This window comes from Camelus ferus, chromosome 16 (genome assembly GCF_009834535.1).
Source record: "Camelus ferus isolate YT-003-E chromosome 16, BCGSAC_Cfer_1.0, whole genome shotgun sequence".
NCBI classification, from domain to species: Eukaryota; Metazoa; Chordata; class Mammalia; order Artiodactyla; family Camelidae; genus Camelus; species Camelus ferus.
In genome coordinates, this window is record NC_045711.1 from 24,807,874 (window position 1) to 24,831,347 (window position 23,474).

The 23,474-nt window shown below is 55.3% G+C and overlaps 1 protein-coding gene and 1 long non-coding RNA gene across 2 annotated transcripts in view; one reads left to right on the top strand and one right to left on the bottom strand.

Annotated features, from left to right (window-relative positions):
* The window catches only part of LLGL2 (LLGL scribble cell polarity complex component 2), a 39,019-nt gene that overhangs the window by 12,067 nt on the left and 3,478 nt on the right, over positions 1–23,474 (bottom strand). Inside the window, 5 exon segments of the mRNA XM_032456837.1 lie at positions 1,151–1,248; positions 8,986–9,079; positions 21,560–21,676; positions 22,016–22,076; positions 22,750–23,393. Of these exon segments, the coding sequence (XP_032312728.1) occupies positions 1,151–1,248; positions 8,986–9,079; positions 21,560–21,676; positions 22,016–22,076; positions 22,750–23,393 (1,014 nt within the window).
* Positions 10,083–14,291, top strand: LOC116656735. The gene is made up of 3 exons (XR_004311651.1): positions 10,083–10,194; positions 11,275–11,396; positions 14,175–14,291. It is a non-coding gene; the product is annotated as an uncharacterized LOC116656735 (long non-coding RNA).

The following is a 23,474-nucleotide window of genomic DNA, read 5'->3' on the forward strand; positions in this document are numbered from 1 at the left end:
AGCAGGACCCCTGCTTGAGTGATTAGGGTGGGAAGGATAGCCGTGGGCCTGGCCAAAGGGCACACAGCCAGTAACCTGACCCCTGAGGGTGAGGCCAGCCAACCAGGGAGAGCTGTCCCAGCAGGCAGGTGGGGGGTGACTCGGTAGAAGGGTGAAGTCTTATCTTGGCAACAGTGAGGCCGCCCTTGCCCCCCACCCCACCCCATAACCTGCTGAACAGACCTATCAGCTACCACATGGGGGCACCTGTGAGAAAACAGAGTGCTGCTGTAGGCCTACCCACAGCAGCCATGGCCACAAGTCTTGGCACCGGGAATCGGTAACCAGGGTATGGCTGTGGCCTGGCAATGATTAACCAGCTAAGGGAGGGCTGAGCTGGTGTGGGACCTGGGCCCCTGCCCTCATGTGTATACACCATCCTCCAGCCTAGCCCAGGACCCCCAGCCTCCCCGCCCATCCTGCAGCAGAGAGAGGGAGGGAATTACAGCTTTGCAGGAGGTGCCGGCTGGGCTGTCCACACCACCCACCTCCCAATTCTCCTAGGTCCCACCCTAGCCCACCCTAGGGGCTCAGGTCAGATTCAGGGGTCCCAGACACAGGCCAGGGGAACCGAGTAGTGATCTCCCATCCGGGAACCGAGTAGTGATCTCCCATCCTGGAACCTGTGGGCTTGCCTCTGAAATGGACTCACTGGACCATGTCCAGCCTCAGGCCAGGGAAGGTCTGTTCCTGCCGACTGGGAGTCCACTCTACTCCTTGGTGTGTATGTGTGCGTGTACATGGCGGGTGTGTATGTATATGGGGGGTGTGCATGGTCGGCAGTAGAATCTGGAAGAGTAGTTGCCCGAACACTGCTCTTCTAATTTGAGGCCACCCTGTCTGCGGTTTGGACAGAGCCCTGGGATCAGACCATTGCCTCTTATGTGCACAGGCGAAGGAAAAACAACACTTCTTGGCCCTTCACCAGCTTCCACTCACTGCATTCAGAGCTGACCCTTAAGAGGGTATTTAGAATATCCCAGAACAAAAGGGGTCATGTGTGACTTGCTTTTCCATGGAGGGTGGGGGTCCTTCCTGAATCTCATCAACAGCAAGGCCCCCGCCCCTTCCAGGGCATCCTTGGGTGAGAGCTCGGAGAACGTAAGGATACAGTTTGATGGCTCCAGAGCGGGTGCCAATGGCCAGAATGCGCAGAGACAGGCTGTAGCCGAGGGCGCTGGGCTGGTGCGGGAATCCATGCTCCACCGTCTGCAAAGAGAAGCAGACAGGCATAGGTTTACAGACACATACCCTCCGCCCCTCCACAGCTGAGAGGGGTCAGTGCTGGACGGAGGAGCCACAACAGAGCCACCCCTAGCAGGAAGGAGGAATTCAGTCATGTTCAGGTCTCTACCCGGACCCATCTGGGCCCCCTGCCTCAGTCCATTTCTGACCCAGTCCTTGGCCACATGGCTCTCCCACAGACATCATGCTGGCCCCTTGTTCTCCGAGAACTCTGACTGAGTTCCTCCACCATCCGTAATGTGGGTGACCCACCCAGCCCTCCCACAGGGGTGCAGGGAAGCTCTGGCAGGGGGGCTGGCACAGTGGAGGCACCAGGTCACTCAGGAAGCCTGGTGGCACCACAGATCCAGGTGGTCCCCTGGGGTCCGACGGAACCCACAGCCGTCCCTCAGCAAGGCTCCTCCAGTGCTGAAGACCTGCTCTGTCTCAGGGGCCTTTGCTGTCACTGTGAGTTCTCCTCCACCATCTTCCCAGAGAGGAAGCTGCTGGAGTGCTGTTGCAGACACAGGCTTCTGTTCATCTCTTATTATAGAAGTAATACACATTGTAGAAAACTTGGAACATATAATGGAGTTTGAAAAAGAAAAATCACCCGTGGTCCCCCAACCGGAGTAACCCTTGCTAACAAGGGTGTGTGTCTGACTGTAGGCGTGTGTGGGTCTTTACTTAAAACCAGAGACCTCAGAGAAACACAAATACTGTACAGTATCACTTATATGTGGAATCTAAAAAATACAACAATCTAGTGACTATAACAAAAAAGCAGACTCGCAGATACAGAGGACAAATTGGTGGTTACCAGTGGGGAGAGGTGAGAAGGGGTAATACATAGGGCTGGGGGAGTGGGAGGTACAAACTACTGGGAATAAGAGAGGCTCAAGACATATTGTATAATGCGGGGAATATAGCCAATATTTGTAATAACTGTAAATGGAAAGTAACCTTTGAAAGTTGCAAAAAAAGTTTAAAATACAAAAAAGTTTTGTTGGGGGGAGGTGATTAGGTTTATTTATTTATAATTTTTTTTTTAATGGAGGTACCGGGGATTGAACCTAGGACTTTGTGCCTGCTAAGCACACACTCTACCACTGAGCTATACCCTCCAGCTAATTAGGTCCCAGAGACCTAATTAGGACCAGGCCACATGGATAAATATGTACATGTATAGCTCTGTAGTCTGTTTTTCCACCTACAGCCAGCCCAGGTTGTTAGAAGCACTAAAAGCACTTTTAAATGCCTGAAGACTATTCCTTAGGTGCAGGTGCCCTAACTTGCCAGGCCTCCATTATTGAACATTTACTTTGTTTTTAGAGGTTTTGCAGTCGCCCGGGGCACTGATGACCATTCTTGGGCTCCTATCTTGGCCTACAACTCAGTATTTCCTTAGGCAGATGTCCCAGGGGTGGAATTACAGGTTAAAAAGGGCCAGGTGTAAAGCACTAGAGATTTAGATCAACAAACCATCTTCGGGAAGGTTCCTGGTAGTTTCTTAATCAGCTAACCCTATCCCCTTAACTCCCACTGCAGGGGATCCTAAACCTGCAGAGCTAGATTAGATCTAGACAAAGGATGCCAGCCGGCTACTTTAAAGATCCCCCCCACCTCAAACCATGAAGACTCTGGCCTGCACCAGAAGGTTGCCCCAGTGAGGCAGCTCTCCTCAGGCCCAAGGCTCTGTGCTCCAGTCTTCACTTGGCCTCAAAGGAGCAGAAGGATATAAGTCCTGGTGACAGCTGGCGTGATAGGTCACAGCAAACTCAAATGCTGCCTGCGTGCTAGTCCAGCCTGGTGGTTCACAGAAGGAGGCCCTGTGCTGGGGTCGGCCCAGGGAGGAGGGCTCCCAAGAGTGCCTATTCTGGGGAGGCAGAGGTGTGGGGGCCCCACAGGCCTGGTTCTTTGCCAGGAACACAGTCTGCCCTGCAAATGGCTATACCTGGGAGGGCAGAAGTGTGCCAGCAGGACCTCCCCCTCCAATCTCCAGTCAGCCCAGGTTCCTGTTCAGCTATGTGAAAAATGCAGAGCCTGGAAAAGCCTTGGGGAGATAGCAGAGTGTCTGGAATGTAAACATTTCCCAGGAAAAGGAGGGCAGGGCATGTGATGGCCTGTGGGACAAGCTTCCCCAGGACCCCCGCTAGGCCTCGGCCAGGTTCCTGGGATGAGAGCATTTTCCCATCACCAAAGCCTCTGGGATTTGGAGGGCCCTGGGGGAAACCACCAGCAGGAGCCTGGTGGCTAGTAGAGGGTCCAGGCCTTGATGCCCAGTACAACAGCCACGAGCTGTGTGGGACACTGAGAACTTGCAGTGTGGCTAGTGCCACCAAGGAACTGAATTTTTAATTTTATTTAATTTTAATTAACCTAAATTTAAGAATGGGTGCTCAATTCAATTACTGGAAAACTTCTCAGGTATGTTCTTGGGTTCCAAAGGAACAAAGGCTAGAGTTAGGCAGACCAAGCTTCTAATCTTTTCCAACTGCCACATATTTCCAAAGAAAATTTAATGTCCAAATTGAGATGTGCCGTAAGTGTAAAATACACGTTTGTATTTAAAACAAACACAAAACCACTAAGCAAAAAAAAAAAAATCTAGTATCTACTGACTGTATATTGAAACAAGAATATTTCAGATATATTGGGTTAAACAGAATATGTTATCAAAATTAATGACATTTGTTTAAAAATTTTTGTAATGAAGCTTTGACAACATTTTAATTGACACATGTGGCTCATTATATTCCTACTGAATCGAGGAGCTGCCCTAGACACTTCTACCTCAGTGCATCAGCAGGAAAGTCAAGCCAAAGAGAAAACAGCCTGCGGTTTTGTCAAGGGTTCAAGCCACACATTATCCTCTCAACTCATCAGCAGGAAGTTCTGCTAACATCTCACCTGAGTCACTGTCAAGTAGCTGTCCTCCCAAGCTCGGGTGCCCCTCCCATTCCCTGGGCGTCCCTCCCTCCAACTCCTAACAGCCTTTGAAGATTTGGTCCACATGGGCAGGAACCCGGTCTTGCCCCCACCCCAGCTTGTTTAGGGTTTAGGCACAGTCCCAGGACCCTGGAGCAAGGAGGGTATGACCTTCCTTAAAGAAAGCAACCCCAGGGCACCAGGGGTGCCCTGCTGTGCGACTGCCACGGCACACAGTAACCCCAATCATCCCTCCACCCAGGACAGTGGGTGGGGTGTGGGCTCTGCCTGGAACAGTAGGTGGGGATTCCAGGGCCGGCCCTCACAGCTGGAGACCCCAGCCATCTCCAGCTCAGGCTCAGGCTAGGAGGTTGACCAAATCATGGCAGCCACTTGGGCCATCCTCCCATATCTCCTGAGCTCAGCATCCAGCTACCTGGCTCAGGTGACCTCTGCCAAGGGAGGAGAGAACAATGAACTCTTTTGACAGGGAGCTGGGAAAGGGAGATTGGTAGGAGCCGCCAAACTGCAACATTAGTCTGGTGTGAGAGAGAAAGCCCGTCTGTCTCAGTCTGGCTCCAGGACCCCATTTCAGGTTCCCGGAAGGGGGAGAGCAAAAGTGGTTTGTCACGGAGCCCGAGGCCCCTTACCCTGCCTCCAGCAAGGGGGCACCCCGCCCAAGACTGAGGGCCAAGGAGTACCTAGCGCTGGTCCCAGGGTGGGAAGGAGGGCTGCCCAGGACCACAGGGGGTGCACAGCAGTGGGGTGGGGGACAGAGAGGCACTGCCCCATACTGGGTGTGGTCAGCCCAGATTCCTGACAGTGGCAGCAACCCAGCCTTCCCTATGTGGCTGTCACCTGACACCGAGGCCCAGCCACGCAAAAGCCAACACAAAACAGCCTGGCCCTGGACAGGGGCAGCTGGTCAGGAACACACTGTTCAGCGCTGGGGGTGGGGGAGGGTGGGCCTGGGTGCCCTTATCAGCCAGCTGGCGGGTTTCACCGGAGGGAGGGCCTCGAGGGATTTAAGGAAGGGGTTTTACTTTAACATGAACTTACATCCCCTGGAGTCATCCCCCCCTCCCCTGCTGTCCCCTCATTTGGTCTTCAGTGGCCCTGCTAGCACTGCCAGCCGACTTCTCTGTCTTCCCAACAGGCCTGAGGAGCCACCACCCAGCACAGGAGAAGAACATTAAGTTGCCAGCCTGTGACCACAGAGCTGGCGGCAGATGGGAGTCCTCATTCCCAGCCAGGGCCCTCCTCGATCTGTTTCCTTGCCTACAGAATAGGACCGCCACCCACCTATGAGTTGTCAAGAGGACGAGGCGAAGACGAGGCCTGACCTTGGCTCAGGACTAGCCATATGTGGGCACCACTCAAAGCAAATTTAACTCACTTAGCACACCAGTCTGGATGTAGGGGTTATTATAATGCCCATTTTACAGAAGAGGAAACTGAGGAGCAGAGAGGTTAAGTCACATGTCTGCAGTCACTCAATGAGGAAGCAGCACAGCTGGCATCTAGACCCAGGCCACCTGGCTCCAGGTCCCCACCCCAAACAATGCACAACCTGGCCCTGGTCCCTCTGCTACTTAGCACAGAAGCCTTGGTGAACTACAGTTGCTCCTTGGACAATCAGTCCTCAGCAGAAGGTTCAGAGAATCTGTCCACAGATACAGTTCCTTCCCAGGTACCAAAGCTGAAACAGGACATCTCTTGGTGTGGGTGCAAGGAGTTTGGCCAGAAAGTGCTGGCGGGAGAGGCCCAGCACTGGTTTAGAAGCCAGGGTCCGTATGTCACTTGTGACTGGTTGATGATGGGGCCACTGTCCCATATCCCCTGCACAGTGCTCTGCAGTCCAGCGCTTCTGGGATGGAGCTCTTGGAACAGTGACCAGACGCTTCCTGCTTCCCCAGATACAAGGCTCAGAGCTCCAGTTCTATATATCCCACTGTCTGCTGGGACCTGCTCTCACCTGAGGGTGCCAAGACTCTCCAAACTCAACCTCAAGCCAGATAACATTCACAGAGATGCGCTGATACTGTAATCAGGGCCCGACTTATATATTAACTCATTTAATACGCACACCAACACTGTGGAGTAGCTTCTATTATCCTCTCCCTTTTAGAGATGAGTAACTTGTCCAAAGTCACCCAGCTGGGTGAACCCTGGTAGCCAGATGCCAGGGTCAGCACCACTAACCGCTGGGCAAAATTGCCTCTCGATAAATCGATGATCATCATTTTTGCTGTTCTGTTCAAACCAAACATATCACTTTCCTCAACCCTGCTCCTCGCCCCTCCTGGGCTCCCATCCCAGGGCGTGGCCCCACCACCCAGCCAGGATGGAGGCCCCCCTCCTGTAGGACATCCACCTCCCTTCCCTTTTATATTCCTTCTATCACCAGATCTCATCAATCTCATGTCCTGAATAGCTCTCAACCAGGGCCATTTTACCTGCCAGGGTACACTGGGCAATGTCCTGAGACATTGCTGGTTGTTAAGTCTTGGAGAGGTGGGGCCAGGGTGCTGCTAAACAGCCTCACAACACAGCAGGCCCCACACGCCCCACATGTCAATAGTGCTGAGGTTGGAAACACGGCTCTACTCCTGCCCTGGGCCCCACCCCCACTATGGGGCCCTCCAGTCATTGCAAAGATCACTTGAGTGCTCTGAGTTTACCTGTTTCTAATTGAAAGATTGAAAAAAAGGAAAACAAAAAGTCCCATGTTAGCATTTCTGAATCATAAATGAGATCCGCTCACGGAAGAGGAGGGGACTGGGGTGGGGCTGGCGTGGGTGGGACCACCCAGGTTCCCAAATCTTCCAGAATCTGGCATCCCAACCCTTCTGACTCCACCATTCACCCAGAGCCTAGATGAAACTAATCTCTTCCCCTCCCCAGTGCCCCCTAAGACTCTCCCCTTCCCCCTTTCTACTCTCAGGAAGTGGAATTTTAGACCATCAGCCCTCTTCCTTCCACCAGACTATAAAAGTCCTGGAGGGCAAGGGTCTTATCATCTAAGATTCTCACAGCCGCAGCCCTGGGCTGTGTATACAGTAGGTACTCAATGCATGTTTCTTGCAAATGAAAGGAAGGAAGGAAGGAAGGAAGGAATTTCAGGAGCCTCCAGACCCCCTCCCCAGCGAGGTCTGGGGGTGGGGCAGCCAGGTTTGAGGAATACGTGTGGGGGAAGTGGGGGGATGATTCCTCAGCCTCAGCCCCGCCCCAGCCCCACCCTGCTGCTGCACAGTTGGAACTTGGGGCGGGGGTTTATCCCTCTTTGCCGAGCCTGTTTATCCGGTTTCCACTAGAATTGGCCACCTTTTTGGGGTGTGAGATCCCAGCGTCATCAGGGGCAATGGAAGGCGACAGGGGTCACCCAGGCCCCGTGGCAGATGCTCAGGGTCTGAGACCCGCACCCAGCACTCATGGGCTGCTCCCTTGGGAGTGAGAATGGCAGGCCCCCAGGGGCCCCAAGATCCCCCAGTCATAACACATGCACCCCCATATCACAAGGCCCAAAAGCCCTGCTCACAGCTTCCTTCTGCCAATGGGAAGAGGCATTCATTTCGGGAAGCCCTGATCCCAGAGGCCAGTGGCCTCACAGTCATAGGTCAAGAAAATCAGAGGAAAACAGCAGAGCACATTGGGACCCTGATTCACCAAAAACAAGCGCCTGGGAGCTCTCTATCGCTGGGAGGCAGGCAGCCCCTGCAAACAGCACCCAATGTTCCTGGACCACTTTGCCTAGCACTTAAATGATCTAATTCCACGTAATCCTCATAACAAGCCTATGCTGTGGGTGATGGGCATGGGGTCACCTAGCTCCTAAGTGGCTAAGCTAGACTTGAACCCTACCCATCAGCATGTCCTGGAGGGGTCCCGGGACCTCTGAGGGGAAGAGCATCTTGATGCTCCCCTTCCTGCAGTCTGCCTTTATGGTGCAGGGAAGCTCAGGCATGGGCCAAAGGCCTAGATCAAAGCAGAGGTGAGGTGCTAATTACCCCCTAACAGCTGCAGATTGCTAGGTGGGCTCTGACCTAATAAACCAAGCTGTGCTCCTTTTCCCTTTATAGGTCACCTTCTCAGGCCCGGCCCCCAAGGGAAAGCCCTGCGAGGCTTCTGGGACCCTCCCTGTGATCTCAAGTGACAGGACACTTTTTTCGGGGGCCTTAGGAGGTGTGTAAGGTTGGGGTGGTCAAATGCCAACCCCGGCACCTTCTTGCAGGCGCCTTTCCACACTCACCCAGGCCTGGAGCCTGTCAGAAGGAATCATGCATCCCACCTGCAGAGAAAGCTGCATTTTCCTTTGGGGGCAATTTGGGGAGGGAGGGAACAGTCATGGCCTGTGGCCCCAGGGCACCAAGGAAACTGGCGTCACAGGAACATTATTACATTTTGCAGGGTTCAACATACTTTCATCTTTCCCAGCCCTGAGCCTCCTCAATAACCTCGTGAGAAGGTAAGCAGGGCAGGTTGTTTTATCCCCATTTTACACATGGGGAAACTGAGGCTGGAAGAGGCAGAGTTGACTTGCAGAGGTCACAGAATCAGTGAGAAACTTGGGACAAGAAGTGCCGACTCCTGGGCATCCTACTGCCCTTCCCCAGGAAAGCCTCTCTAACCAGACCCCATTTCCAAAGTCAGATTCCCACGAGGCATTGCAGGCAGTGGCAAGTAAGTACCTTAATCCAGGTAAGGGCGACTCAAGTGCCCCCAGCCCAGCCTTTGGTGAGAGGGACACCTTCAAACCTGACATAAACACCCTGTTGGTCCCCCGCTTCCCCTTACCTTGTTAAACTGGAAGAGGTCCCGCTTGAGCCTCTCTCTCGCAGGGTCATGTCCCGGCCTCAGGAACCGCCTCATCTTGCTCCTGTGCAGCCCCCTGGGGAAAGGGGAGGAGCTGCTGAGGACCAGGGCAAGGGAGGCACTGGCCTCTCTCCCCTAGCACCGAAGGTAGCCACCCTCTGGGCCAGGAGGGCCAGACCCCTGGAGTGTGGTTCTGGTTCCCGGTTTCAGGAGAGGAAACCAGACAGAGCTCTGTACCTGGAGGCCGGGGCTGCCTAATGCTCTGATGCTTGCTCCTGGACACCTGTGGCCTTATAAAGCCAACGGGAGAAGCCGGGGGAGGAAGCCATTTAGCCTGGCTTTATAGGAACCAGGAGGGCCAGAGGCCCTGAGGTTAATTAAGCTTAATTGTTAACCTGTTTTCTGAAAACCCATAAAACTCTGGTTAAACAGAAAGGGAAACTTCACAAGCCTCTCTCCAGAATGGGTTAGGAGGTGGGAATGCAAAGGCTCTCAGGCCAGAACCCAAATGGGGGAGGGGAGAGGCAGGGACATTTCTAATGGGGCCCAGCAGAACTCTCTCGGGAGTCTGCACACCTGGGCAGACTCCTCCTTCTAACTTCAGGGAAGCCTGCCAAGGGACTCTCAGCTTAGGAGCCGGAGCAGGCGAGGTGCAGAGCACACAGTCAGGGGTGCTGGCCCATCCCACTCCACACCTGGGACCCACAGTGGAGCTGGGTCCACCCCCAGGGCTGATGAGGTCTCTGCAGCCGCAGCCCTAGCCCCAGGCTTCCTGGCTGCCCCCTCCCCAGCCCCCATCTCTGGCTCTCCCAGTTCCAGCTCCCCTGGGGTGCTGGGGTGCGCTGAGAAAGGCTCCGTTTCCCACAGGTCCAAGTGGAAGCAAATTGGGAGAAGAAATGTACTCCCAACAAAGAAACCAGCTTAAGGCTCCAAAACCATCTGCCCACCATAGAATGCACTCCCAATCCAAGGGGAACTATTTCTGGATCATCCTTGGGGGAAGGAGGAAGGATCATGTTTGTTCCCGCTTCTGGCTTCCTCCCACTGACCACAGGACACCAGGATCTGTCCTTGGAAACACAGGGGCCAGGCCCACCCCGGAAATGGCTTCATTCATTCAGCACTAGACTCTGAAAGGAAGGAGGCGGAGCCAGTTCCTACCCCGAGGAGCCTACTCTGGAGCACGGGCAGGTAAAGACAGGGTGGTGCAGTGTGCTAGGTGCTCTGACAGGGAGGCACAGGGGGCACTTGGCCCAGGCTGGGGAGAGGGAGGGGATGTCCTAAGAGAGAAGAATGTAGCTGAGCTGAGACCTGAAGGATGCCCTGAAGTTTCCAGCTTTTTGGGAGGTGATAAAAATTAACCATCAGGCTGAGACACTGCATATGAAAGGACCATGGGAGGCACATATGTGGCAGAGCTGGGGGAACTTTCTGGCAGAGACACACATCCTATGGCAATTCAAACCCACCCCAGCTGGGAAAAGGTAGAGACCAGACCTCAGAGCGCCTCACCTTCTGGGGACACTGGAAAGGCCACCACTAGAGGGAGGTGGGGGAAGGGGTGGGTATGAGAGGTTTGTGCCTTTTTGGGGGGAGCCAGAGCAGGAACCCCACTTCTCCAAGGATCAACAGGTAGTGGGGAGACTCCCAGGTGCCCACTTGACCCGAGGCCCTGCAGCAGGTTCAGGGAACAAACACAGGAAAGTCCCGGAGGCTCCAGGGACTGGGAGTGAAAACAGGCCTGCAGTGACCTCAGCCTCCTGGACAAACAGCTGAGCTGGTGGCCTCACATTCCAGCCGTGGGGGAGGGTGGCGCCAACTCATCAATCGGCCTGGGGCTCCTGGGGGTGCCTGTTCTTGCTCTCTCTCCCCCAACCCAGGTCAGTGGGTCAGAAGTCAGAGGAAGCTGGGAGTGATGCCCTGGAGGAGGACAGGGGCTTGCAGACTCCAGGGAGAGGCCAACCTGGCTCTGCTCTAGGGACTGGCGCAGGTCATGGGGTGGGGACAAGAGGGCACAGGGCTATCTGTGTGCAGGACCCACAGAGGCTCAAGGGTAACATCGCAGTCCCGGGGAAAAATGTGCAGGTGGGAGGGAGGGAGATAGGATGTGGAGCAGGGTGGGAGGCAGCCCACTTGGGAGGGTGGGGCGGGCACTCCACCCACCCAACTGCTCCTCAGAGCACCTGCTACGTACCAGGCACTGAACCAAACCTTTGTGTGTTAGAACAAGGTGCATCTAAACCTCATCCTGAATGTTCATTCACCTTCCAGATCCTCCCTGGGAGATGAATGGAATATCCCTACTTGGCAGACAAAGAAACGAAGACCACAGAGGCTGGGCACCTCATCCAGGTCACTGAGGAAGAACCAGCAGAACACGGATTTGACCCCAGGTCTGGCAAATTCCCAAATCTAAGGGCTCTGGGAGGCAGCAAAGGATGGATATGACAAGACAGAGGATGCCTAATTACACCCCTGCAGTTAAAAGGCACAGACGCACGCAGACACACACTCCCACATGACTTCAACTGGGAGCCAACCAAGCAGTTTGGGGCCAGGGGCCTGGCCGCTGGCGAGGTCTGGCTGGGTAGGAATGAGTGGCCTTGCATGGATCTGCCATTCATTCCATGGGGGCTGGGACCCCATTGCCCTGGGGTGATAGAGCCAGGACCAAGGCAGGGAAGCCACAGCATCTGCTCCTCGCTCCAACTTACCTTCAGTGTAGCCCCCGATACGGAAATAGCTGCCCAGGTCAAGGCATAGAAAGCACCATCCCATCTTGAAGGTGGACAGGGCTGGGACTGGCTGGACTCACCTCCAGGCAAACTCCCAGCCCCACTCACCCCAGACAAGCAGGTTCTCTTAGGAGAAGCTTCCGGAACCTGGGCCTGGAGCCTCCTGGTGCGGAACAGATCCTACCTGCTCAGCCCACTCCCGGGGGGTGGGGCAGGGAGACGTAAGGGACCAACAGCCAAGGCTTAAGCACTACAGCTCAGCTCCTCCAAGCCAAGTGTCCCCCAGGACAGCTCCTCGAGGCCCAGAGAGTTCGTATGCTGGGAGCAGCGGGAGCAGCGCCAAACGCCAGTGCCTGACACAGTGCTTGGCACGGAGCAAACACTGCCCTAGGACTGAGCATACACCTGTGACAGACAGACGAGATCCCCCAGTTCACCAAGCTTACATCCTTGCAGGGGAGAGTGTGATGACTCACAGGTATGCAATCAGTCAGCGGGATAGTTTCAGATAGAGATCAGAGCCAGCAAGAAAATAAGGGAAGACACGTGATCGAGTGACCAGGGTTAGGTGGTCGAGGGACTTGGTGAACCTTCCAGAGCCTGACCTGTGGATTTGAATTCCTTCTGCCTGGGACGCTTTTCTTGCAGATACTCACCTGCCTCCCACCCTTCCCTCTATTCAAACATGCCTCCCCTGACATTCCCTCTCCTCTACTTCCTGGCTTGGCTTTGCTCCCCAGGACTGGTCCTGATGGAACAGTTAACTATTACTAACAGTTTACTACCTGTGCAACCCTCCACAAGGGTCTTCTTCCTACTCAGGGACTCCCGCCCTGTTTCACCCCACACACACTGCTGGATGAATGAAAGCAGGTGGTAATACCTCCACCCAGGCCTGAATGATGACAGGAAGTGGTCAACCATGGCAAGATTCAGGACAGGGTGGGTCAGGCAGCCGGAACAGGCTCACGTGTGCCAGGAGGGGCTGAGTACAGACAACAAGGAGAGATGAAGCGGGTCGGAAGAGGGCCTGGTGTGCCCCAGCAAAGAGCCGCAGTTTGACTCCATGGGAACCCACAGACTGCTCTGGGCAGGGACCTGATGGGGCCCGCCCTCCCCTCCCCTCCCCTCCCCCACGTCCCCTCTGCTTGGCCTCGAGTTGGCCCCTCCATCTGCTCAGCCCCTCTTCAGGCTGCATTCACAATGGACTCTGTGCTTCTGTCTCCACAATTCTGTCTGAAACAACCTTCTTGCCCCTCAAGCAGCGTATCAAAAATCACCTTCCAAAAAGCCTCCCCGTCTGAACCCATCCTGACCACTCTCACCCCCTTCCCTCAGCGTTTGACCGCACCTTGGTTAAAATGGTGCCGAAAACCACCGGACACGTGCACCCATCTGGCTCCTTGGATGTCCTCCTCCCCCATGTCGTGCTGGCCACTAGGGAAAATCAGAAGCAACCTAAGCGGCCAATGACAGGGGACAGGTGAAGGGTGCTCAGCCCCATGGTGGAAGGCATATAGTCATTTAAAGGGCAGGAGACCATGGCCAGGTACAGTCTCCAAGAGTCAGGTAGAATCCATTAAAAATATTTACATAAGTCAACAACACACTGGAAGGGTTATGGGATTACTGGTGATTTTTTTTCTTCTTTTGGTTTATCTGCCTCCCAGGCAGGTAGATAAGAGGATCACACAGAGAAGGGATGAAGGCCCAGGTGGTGGTCAGTTGTGAGGGTGGCCCTAAGCTCACAGTAGGCACTCAGTCCCGTTGGGGGAATCATTCCTACTCCCCCTGCTACGGACATTACACGGGTGCAGAGGCAGGGAGCAGACAGGTGGGTTGGACCAGCTGTGTGACCTCAGGCCTCAGGGTCCTGGGGCCGGAGGTAAAGGATGTTACTATTTCACAGGCTGTGACCAGTGGGGTGGCTGTGAGCTTCAACAGGAAGGGCTGGACGGGGGGTTAGCAAACACTTGAGTACTGTACACCATGAGGGATGTGGGAGAAGAGATGAGTCCAGGAGCCCCCCCAAGCTGAGGAGCTCCTCCCAAGTCTGAAACCAAGAAGGATCTAAGGCAAAGTCACTGGGGCTGGAAGGAGCTCCGAGGATCCTGGCTAGACCCCTGGCAGGGGGTCTTCCTGAGAAGAAACACCTTCTCAATCCCCTGAACTTCTTTGTGTTTTTAGACCCACCCACAGAAGGGGGCCTGGGCTGCTCGCGACAAGACTCCTGGGTGCGGGTCCCTGAACTTCTAAAGATTGCCCAACCCGGGCCTCCGTTCCTGTCCACTGCACACTTTGTCCATGACCAGACCTACCTCTGAGCTGCCTGCTCTGCTCCGCCCTGCTCTCTGTTCCCTTGGGGGCCGGAGCTCAGGCTTTAGGGCCAAGACATGTGATGACCAGTGGCTAATTCTTAACTTATTCTCCCCACAGGTCTGTGCTGCCTGCATGGAGCTAGCCTGAGAGTTCCCCGTGGGCAGCCGACCCCGCGATTTCCTTCCCTCTCACTGCTCCAGTCATCCAACGCTGCTGCCGGCTGGCACAACATACCGGGGCCTAGAATCAGTCTCCTCACACCCTGATGCCCACCCCGGAATAAAAGAGGAGGGCTACCTATCTGGCAACAGGCTAGCCACACCTCACCCTGTCTGCCCTTCCCATCCTCTGCCTGGACCCTGCAGCGGGGTCACATATTGACCCTCCCCCAACCCCTGCATCGCAGGCCCTCAGGACAGAGACCAGTAGCGGCAGAGAAAAAAAATAAATGCATGGCGGGGGACTTGTCTTGGTTCTCTGCTCTAAGTAGCAGGTCTGATTGTGTTGCAGGAAGGAAGAAGGGGGTCCCAGACCAGATTGCTAGTCCCACACTAACACTGTTTGGGATGCCTGGGCTAAACTGTCCTCATGAGATCAAGGCTTGACCAAGCTGAGCCAGCCTGTCTTGGAGGTGGGTGATGGGCCAGCCCCTTAGGGGGTCCTTTTAACAGCCTGGGCATTTCCATTGATCTGCAGGGAGAGGCTACATCCAGAAGCATGACTCTGGGTATCTCGGGCCCAAAGGAAAGAAGGCTCCTGGAGCCACACTAGCACCTGCCCGTGTTCACGATCTCTGGAAGCAAACACAGTGTGAAGTTGAGTCCCAAGCTCTCCTCTCCTCTCTTCTCTGCTTATGCTCCTGCCAGTCTACTGCTGCTGAAACTGCCCTCCCTTCCCCAACATCCTGTGTGAGGCCTGTGTGAGGCCCGTGTGTGGCTTTGGCCTCCATCTGCTGGGTGTGAGTGCACCCCAGCACCTCCCACAAAGGGGAGTGGTAAGGCAGGCCTCTAAGCTGCTGGGGCGGCTGCTGACCCCTCCGTGCCGACTCAGATGCCCACGGCTCCTTTGCAAAGTGCCTGAGTTGCCCTGGGAAACCCAATCTCCCAGAGGCGCCAGGCAGGCCCATGGCCAGCAGCTTAGCAACCAAACCTTAGCTGAAAAGGCACCTCCACGGAGGTGGGACTAGGAAAACACAGACAGAGAGGGGGGCGGGAATCACAGAATTGTTGTCTCTGCTGTTGTTAGGTAATACAAGGGAACTGTGGCTAGATGCTACTTGAAGCACTTAACATGCATCACCTCATGTAATTCTTACAATTACTTGTGAAATAGCCGATTCTGAGAGCCCTCAAGCCCGAGCAGTGAGTAAGAGTCCTAGTCCCAATAACCTGACCGCAGACCATCTGCTCAGTTCAAGCCTCTCTCCCAGGGCAAAGGGCCTTGCCCACAGGAGGCTGCATGGGACCACCTAGGGTCAGCAGCCAGAGCCCTCCCTGCCCTCCCTGTCTGGGTTCAGGTGTCACTGTCCATCCTACAGAGCCACAGGCCACTCCCACAACCCTGGGAGGGTCCTCCTGCCACACCCAGCTTCTTCCTACAAGGAGGGTTTCCCGCCCTAGGCCTGTGAGGATGGGGTAGGAAAGTCAAAATGCACACATCCCCACCACATCTCCATTCTGGGGGCCTAGTCCCCTTCTCCAATCTAACACCAGCCTCTCTCTAGGGAAGTGACGGATTCCATGTGGCCAAGTACCTGGAAAAGCAAAGCCCTTCTGGGGAGAAGGTGGATGATTTGCATGGATGACCTGAATAGACGAATAAACAGCTCAGACCGAACTGGGATCAATTAGGCAAAGGTGCTGTTCTCCAGTCGGGAGCCATGGTCCCCAAAGAGCAGTGGGCTGTAGCCCCACATGGTCCCTCAGGGAACCGCCCCCCACCCCAATCTCAGGTCTCCAGCCAAGGCCAAGGCCAAGGCCAAGGCCATGCTGCATGTCATGCCTGACATCCTGCTGGGGATACCCTTATGGGCCCTGCCTCAGCCCAAGGCTCCAGGACACCCAGCTCCTTGGCAAGGAGATCCAATAATAATATTATTTACTAGAATCAAACAGTCCTGTGTCCAGATGTCCCTCTCATCAAACCCTGGGAACACCGAGTTAGGTGTCTCAAGAAAAGTCTCCGGTCTCTGCTGAATTCTTGAAAGGTAGAGTCAGGAACCTAGCAGCTTCCCTGTCCCCACGCCCAGAGAAGCAGCCTCTCCTAGCTCAAGAATTCACTGTGGTTCCTAGGAAGGGGAAGGAGTGGGGTGACTCTTCAAAGGGCCAGTTTCCTCAGAGAGGCAGGGCGGGGAGGAAGAGGAAGGCCACCCCAAGGGAGCTGGGCAAAGCTTCATGGGGACAGGGCACAGGGAAGGGAGAGTCTCCTGGGGAAACCTAGGGAGCCAGGGCTGGAGAAGGGCAGAGTATGCGTGGCACCCATGGCGGACACTCATCTTCTGTCCCATACCCCACTTCTCCCTGCAAACTACTCCTGGGCAGGAAAAAACAAAGTTGCCAAACAGACCTGGCATGCCTGACTCAGGAGGAGCCCTGATAATGATATCGCCTGTGTGAGATAAGAAGGCCTCTCTGGGCTGAGTACTCAGGATAAGTGAGTCCAGGCAGCCAGGGCTGCTCAAAGCAGCCAACCAGGCGCAGGGACCACAGGCCTCTCCGGCCTCCACCCTGGCCCCTGATTCAGGTGTCTCAAAAGCTGCCTCTGACACATTTGGGAGGATCCTTCAGGAAACACCATGTTACTCCTAGAGACTCTTCTCTTGCCAGGGATGCTCAGTGTCTCCAGTGGGGTACACAGTGGGTCACAGATTGATGGCAGAGGATCCAAACTTTCTGGCTTTGCATACCACTTTCTCTATGGGAGGGGGAGTCCTGGGGCTAGGAAGTCCTGGGAGAAGAGGATACCTGTTTCCTAAAGGAGGCACTATGGAGTTTGCAGAAAATCTCCTTAATGACAACAGAGAAGCACAGGAATGTGCTTCCCTCTACCCACCCACCCATCAGGATGCAGAATATATACAGCTAAGCCTTCCCTTGAGCAGAAAGTAGAGCAGATTAGATTGTACACACACACACACACACACACACACACTCCTCCCAGTAAAGGTCCCACAGCGGGGTCTGGCCATTAGGCCTCACTCCTGGCTCTTCCAAGGAGCAGCAGAATTACCAAGGGCTATTGGAACCTGAGGTGAGGTTAGGAGAGGCCACGGACCTCTACCTCTGCCCTCCCAGGAGCAACATCCTCATTTTAAAAGTTCTGATCTCTAGAGGTTTTCAAAAATCATCATTTCTGGACAGAGAAGTCAAATTCCCTCACAACCATCAGGGAGGTCCAAGAGGCCCAGGCGTCTGCCCAAAGGTGGACAAGTGACCACGCTTTTTCTGCTTGGTGGGGATGCTAAGCAGCCCACCTTTACCTGGTGCATGCTGTGTGCCAGGTCACATGTCTTTATGACATTTTGCATCCTCTCGTCAACTTTTGTCAAAACAAGGCTCGCCGAGGCTTGGCATAGTTAAGTGCCAGAGCCAAGATCATGTAGCAAGAAATCAGCAAGGCACAATTCAAAACTACACTTGAATCTGGAAATACACTAAAAAACTTAATGAACATTATCTGAGGAAAGAATGCAAGGGAAGAGAGAGAAGTTTTTTCCCTCTTATTTTACACTTTCTAAAACACTTCATTTTCCCCATTTGGGTCCTATTACCTTTTTTTTAATACCAACAAGGGTCATCTGAGATTAAGGGTCTTTTTCTTTTTCCTTTTAATGTTTGGACATTAAAACATTACTAAGCGCTAAACTAGTAAAGTTATATTAATTGCTGCTAACGGGGATACTCCATTGCCTCCAGAAAGAGTAGGAATGCACAATGATCCCAGACCTGGGAAACACTGTCCAGTGGCCCCATGGCCACAGAGACGGGCTGAGTCTAACTTCAGAGAACAGGAATCAGCACTGGTCAGAGCCCCCAGAGCTGGGTTTGAGTCCCGACTGACATAAGTGAGCTCTGTGGGCCAATGGTTTAGGAAAACCAAATCTGAATTCCCTGTGTATAAAATGAAGAAGTTGGACCATCTCTTCCAGGATCATCCTCATGCTTCAGTTCACAAAGTTCCAGACCTGTCTTCCTCAAAAGCCACTTCTGACCTTGGCTCCCCCTGTGTTGGTCCAGGGCTCTTCTGTACTGCTGCTGTTCCTCCACCTGGGGTTTCCTGTCTCCCAGACACACTCATTCCCTCCCTCCTCCCCTCCCTGCCCAGAATCCCCTCTACAGCCTGATAGGACCTTGAGTTGTAAACTCTGCAGAGGATCCCTAGAGCCCAAGTTAAGACGCCGTGCATCTGGCACATGGATCCCCATGGGAAGGGGGCTGAGTCTACGCCCCGCCCACCTCATCCAAAGCTCACCTGTCTCAGGTGAGAACCTCATGGGGCCACGCCACGGCTCTCCCAGTTACAGTCAGTTCTCCCCACAGCCAAAGCTTTGTGTGTCTGCGAACCGTCCAGCCCGAGCAAACCAAGAGCAAACTTTGCACACTTTCTCTGGCAAGACAGAATTTTTTCACTCCTCGCCAAATCCCAACATACCACAGCGCAACCTCACCCTCCTCGGTAGTGAAAAAGACATTGGGTCTCCATAACGTTCCCTAAAGGTGTCCAAAGCCGCCTGAGGCGGAGAAAGGCCCCGAGACCCAAGTCCCTCCCGCGGGCTTTCTGCGTCCGGGGATTAGGAGGCACAAAGAGCCGGCAGGGAGAGGGCCCAGATGGCAGAAGCAGGGGCTAAGCCGCCGACGTAACGCGCTCCGGCCCCGGCTAGCGGAGAGAGGGCCACCGGAGACGTGCGGCGCCGGCCTCTCAGGCCAGGCGCCTTGCACGTGGAGCTCGAGGCTCGGGGACCCCATCTCCGCCTGCAGTGACCCCCACACCCAGACGGGCGGAGCACCTGTTTCCCTGTTCCTCAAAGCCAACGCTATCGTGCAAACTCGAAACCTGAATTCTGTAATCGCGGGCAGATCAGGCACAGAAAAGTTCCCAGCGGCACTTTCTACAGGTGTCCTTCTCCCAGACGAGCGGAATGACGGGATCCGGGGCGAGGCGAGCGGACCTGGGCGCAGCCCTCCTCGCCCGGTAGGGCCTGGGGAAGCCAGGGGTCCCGGCCCTCCCCCTCCTCCCCGCCCCGAGTGGCGGGCACCCCGAGGGTGCGGGCCTGGCTATGAGGGTCCGGGCCCGCGCCTCACCTGGAACTCCAGGCTGGCCCCCACCCGAGGCCTCCACGTCCCTCGGAGTCCGCCGCCGGCTCCGCTCACTCTGCGGCGGGCCCACAGGCTGCTAGGCGGCCGTCTCCTTCCTGCTCACCTCAGGCGCGGCGAGCAGGGGGCGGAGCCTATATTTACATAAAGGGCGAGAGCCTGGCCCCCAGGGCCCCGCCCCCCACGAACCTCGTCCCGCCCCTGGTCGTCCTGCGCCGTCGAGGTGGGGGCGCAGCCGGGAGCCTCGCGGGGAGGGAGGCACGCTCGGGCCAATCCGTGGCTCCAGGGAGCGAGGGGGCGGGACTCTGCCCTGCTTGAATATGCACGAGGTGCTGCCTGCCCGCCCCCAGCCTCACCTGCGCGCACCTGGCCGCACAGCGTCCCGCCGCGCCCAGTGTCCCGCCGCCTCCCGGAGGAGGAAATAGTTCCCGGAACTCGTGGCGGACCTCGGCCACCTCCCAGGCCCGACTGCATAGGGGAGCGGTTCCTCCCACAACTCTGTCCCGCGCTCCGCAGAGGGAGGGGCAGAGCCAGGCTGGCTCTTCCTGAAAGCGCCCAACCCGATCAGAGAGGGTAACCAGCGGACACAGGGCCAAGTTTCGGGCCCAAGAGCCAGGTGGCTTGGGAAGAAGGGCGTCGCCGAGAGGCACCTCCTCTCGGGGCGGGCCCCAAGCCTAGACCTTCCTCCGAGTCCCTGCCGCCGGAGGCCCCGAGGGACAGCAACAGCGACCGGAGTTTTTAGCACAACTAGGGAGGGGATTGGAACGACGACGCGGGAGCAGACGGGGCGCGGACGCTCGGCCCGAGGCCCTGGGGGCAATGGCGCGCCCCACTGCACAGCTCGAAACAACTAGGGTTCAAGCCACACCGACATGGCGCTTCTCCGCCGCCCTTTTACCCGGACCCGGCTGCATACACGGAAAGACCAAAGGAATGCCAACTTCCTTCCCCGGACTACCCTTTTGAAAGCCAAGCTAACTAGAGGTCTGTTACTTCCCTGAGAAAGGCGCCGGGGTCGCGTTCCTGCCCTGCTGCGGGCGGGCTGCTCTTAGCTCTTGCACAGAGAAGGCGCTCTTTGTGGGTGGGCAAAGCAGGGGTGAGGGCCTGGGGGCTAGTTCCACGGACAGTGGTATGGCGGGGTGTTGTAATCGTCCAGTATACCCAGTTACAGCAGAAAAGGGGTCTAATTTTTAATGGCTTTGGCTTTATCACATTAAGCAGGCACCCTCTCATTTAAAGGCACAGAGTCCTCTCTTCTGCCCCACCTCCCTGGGTCTCTGAAATCTAATCCTGAGTTCCCAGAGGATCACTGCAAGGCAGCAATCTCTTGGAAGCTTGGATGCATTGCAATAGCCAGGTACGAGGGCAAGGCTCCACTCTCCTGCAAGCATCAGATACCCAGGGCCAAGGCCCAGACTAGTCCCTAAAGTGACAGGTCAGAGTCTGGGTGTAGGAGGCAACTGAGGTAGTCCCTGAGAGTAGACAGTCCAGGTCCCCCAGAGCAGACCCCAGGCCCTGCCAGAGCTGCGTGGTCAGTGTTCCAGATCCCTGGGCAGCGTGAAGTCCCTGAAGCTGTAGAAGGAGATGTCTCCGTGATCCACCAGGGCAAAGATCAGAGGAACATCCCCACTCTGGTAGGACAACCGCTTGAGGGTGCAGAGGTCTGGGACTGGCTCATCAAATCTGCAGGGATCAAGGTTAGACCGAGACCTGAATGGAGCCCACCCATAAGCTTTTGAGAACCCAGCCCTCTGAGTCTCCCAGGGAACGGAGAGTGTAAGACAGGAGTTGGGGATGCAAGAAGTCTGGCCCTGGGGCTCTCCTCTGTCTGCAAACTGCATGGCTCTCATAAGTTCTCCAGGTAAGACCCAGAGCCCTGGTTGGGTAAGGGGACTAGAAAAAGTGAGGTTCTCATCATTCTTAGCCTGAAAATCCCTGATTCACATCCCTTTTGCTGGGTGAGCCTGGGACTAAAGTGGCACAGGAGAGAGACTACCTGAAAATACCAGGAACGAGAGCTGAAGATTGGGAAGCTTGGGTTCCCAGAGCACTAACTGGCTATGTGGCCTACCTCGGGACCTCTGGTTTTCTTCAGGGGTTGACAGACTAGTCAGGGCCATGGAGAGGAGGTCCACCTGGTTTACAAGAGAACTGGGAGCAGCCTGGGGGCAGCGCTCACTGTTTTCGTACCCACTAACACACATCCGGACATAAGGCTTGCCAGGGTTATTCTTTCGGAACGTGGCCACAGCGTCAGCCTGGTAAACATCAAAGCTAATCTCCAAGCCCCCAGACTTCTCCAGCAGCCTGAGGACAGAGTAAGAAACCTTAGGAAACAGGGGCTCTCCTCCCCCGCCTTTTCTTTCCAAACCACCCTTTCCCTCCCCTAGTTCCAGGGAGCAGCCTCCAGGGGCACTGAGGTCCTGCTGTGAGGTGTCACTTGAGGGCCAGAGAAGGCTCTGTTATAATAAATCTACTCTTGTCTCTCACTCCTCCCTCTCCCCTAGACACACATGAATATTAGCCAGGGGAGAGGTCCCTGGAATGATCCCCCAGCTCATGCCCAACTTCAGGAGTCAAATCCCAGCTGCCAACTCCTGCTGGCAGCCAAAGTACTGTGGAGACAGGCACTACGAGGAAACTCACCGGGCACCTCCATCAGCAAGGTGTGTTGTCTGCAGCACAGAGATATACTGAAGGACAGTGGCTACAAGGACAGTGAAAATAAGGCGTTAGTGAGGAGGGTCAGCCATCTAGACTCCTCTGACATTTCCAAATCTGCCTTCTAGTTTAGGTTTGCCAGATTTAGCAGATTTTCAGTACAGGTATGTCCCATGCAATATTCAGAACATACTTATACTAAAAAAATTAGCTGTTGTTTATCTGAAATTCACATTTAGCTTCTGTGGCACCTCTACTCTAGTTACTTACAATTTACCATGTTCCTGTAAGGACTGTAAGTAGTTCTGAATCCGTTAATACCGTTCTTGCCTTATTCTCTATTCTCAACATGCAGGGCATACAGTAAGCCTTCTTTTTATTTGTCCAACATATCACATCCTTGTTCCCCTCTAACAAAGGTAGAAGTACAGGGGACCAACAGCCAGTTGATGGCAGAGCCATCTAAATTGCATCTTGTTTATGATTTTAAGGATGTGGCCGTAGTTTTCATTCCTCCTTGCCTCTCCTTGGGGCACTGACTTGCCATCTCCAAACTTTCCCACCTGGGTCTTTCGGCTGCTTCCCAGAATGGACTATCCTTGTGGGTTCCACTCTACCAACAGCTCTCTCCTCCCCCACCAGTCGTGGTCAATCCATTCCCCTTTCAAAGTCTTGTGATTCCTCAGCTACCAGTGGTCTACTGCAGGGTGAGGGGGTACCTGGGGAGTCTGCCTGACCAGGGCTCAGCAAGGGGGTGATAGGCTGGTCCCACAGGTGTGGAGGGCGGCTCTGGGTCTTCTGCAGGTGCCGCTTCTGCAGCAGCTGCTTGTACTCCTGCCAGCTGGAGCAGCGCCGCACCTCGGGGTCCAAGTTTACATCCTCCCGGAAGTGCTGGGCCTCTGCCTGCTGCTCCCGTTCCCGCCGGGAGAGCTTCTCCTTCCGCTGGTTTAGCTTCTGGCACCAGGACTCAGCGTCTGTCTCCCGCCCAATGATGTTGGCGGGGAGCAGCTCTGGGGCTGGGGCAAGGAGGAGGGTGTGGCGGCTGTCTGAAGCCATGTTGGGGAAGGAGATCTGCTCAAAGTTCCAGCGTGGCTTACAAGCCCCCCTGACTCCATTCTCTACTTTGCTACTCTCCTGACTGCACCACACCCCCTCCCTGGCCAGACCAGGGTAGGGCTCCAGGGACCCCAGAAGCTGAAAGGGGCCCCCTGGGCCCTTTAGGGGACTTGACTCCTGGGGTTTCTCCTCTGGGCACTGGCTGTTCTTGTTTCGGGGAGGTGGGCTGGAGGTTGCCAGTCTCTCAGGTGTCCCATCCACCCCCTGCTGGGGGTTCTCCAAGGCCTTGGGCTTCTTATTAATGGACCTGAGGGATGTGGGGAGGAAATGCAGCATATCTGCTCCTGATTGCGCAGGTGCACGTGACCCACACATGCCCTACTGCCTC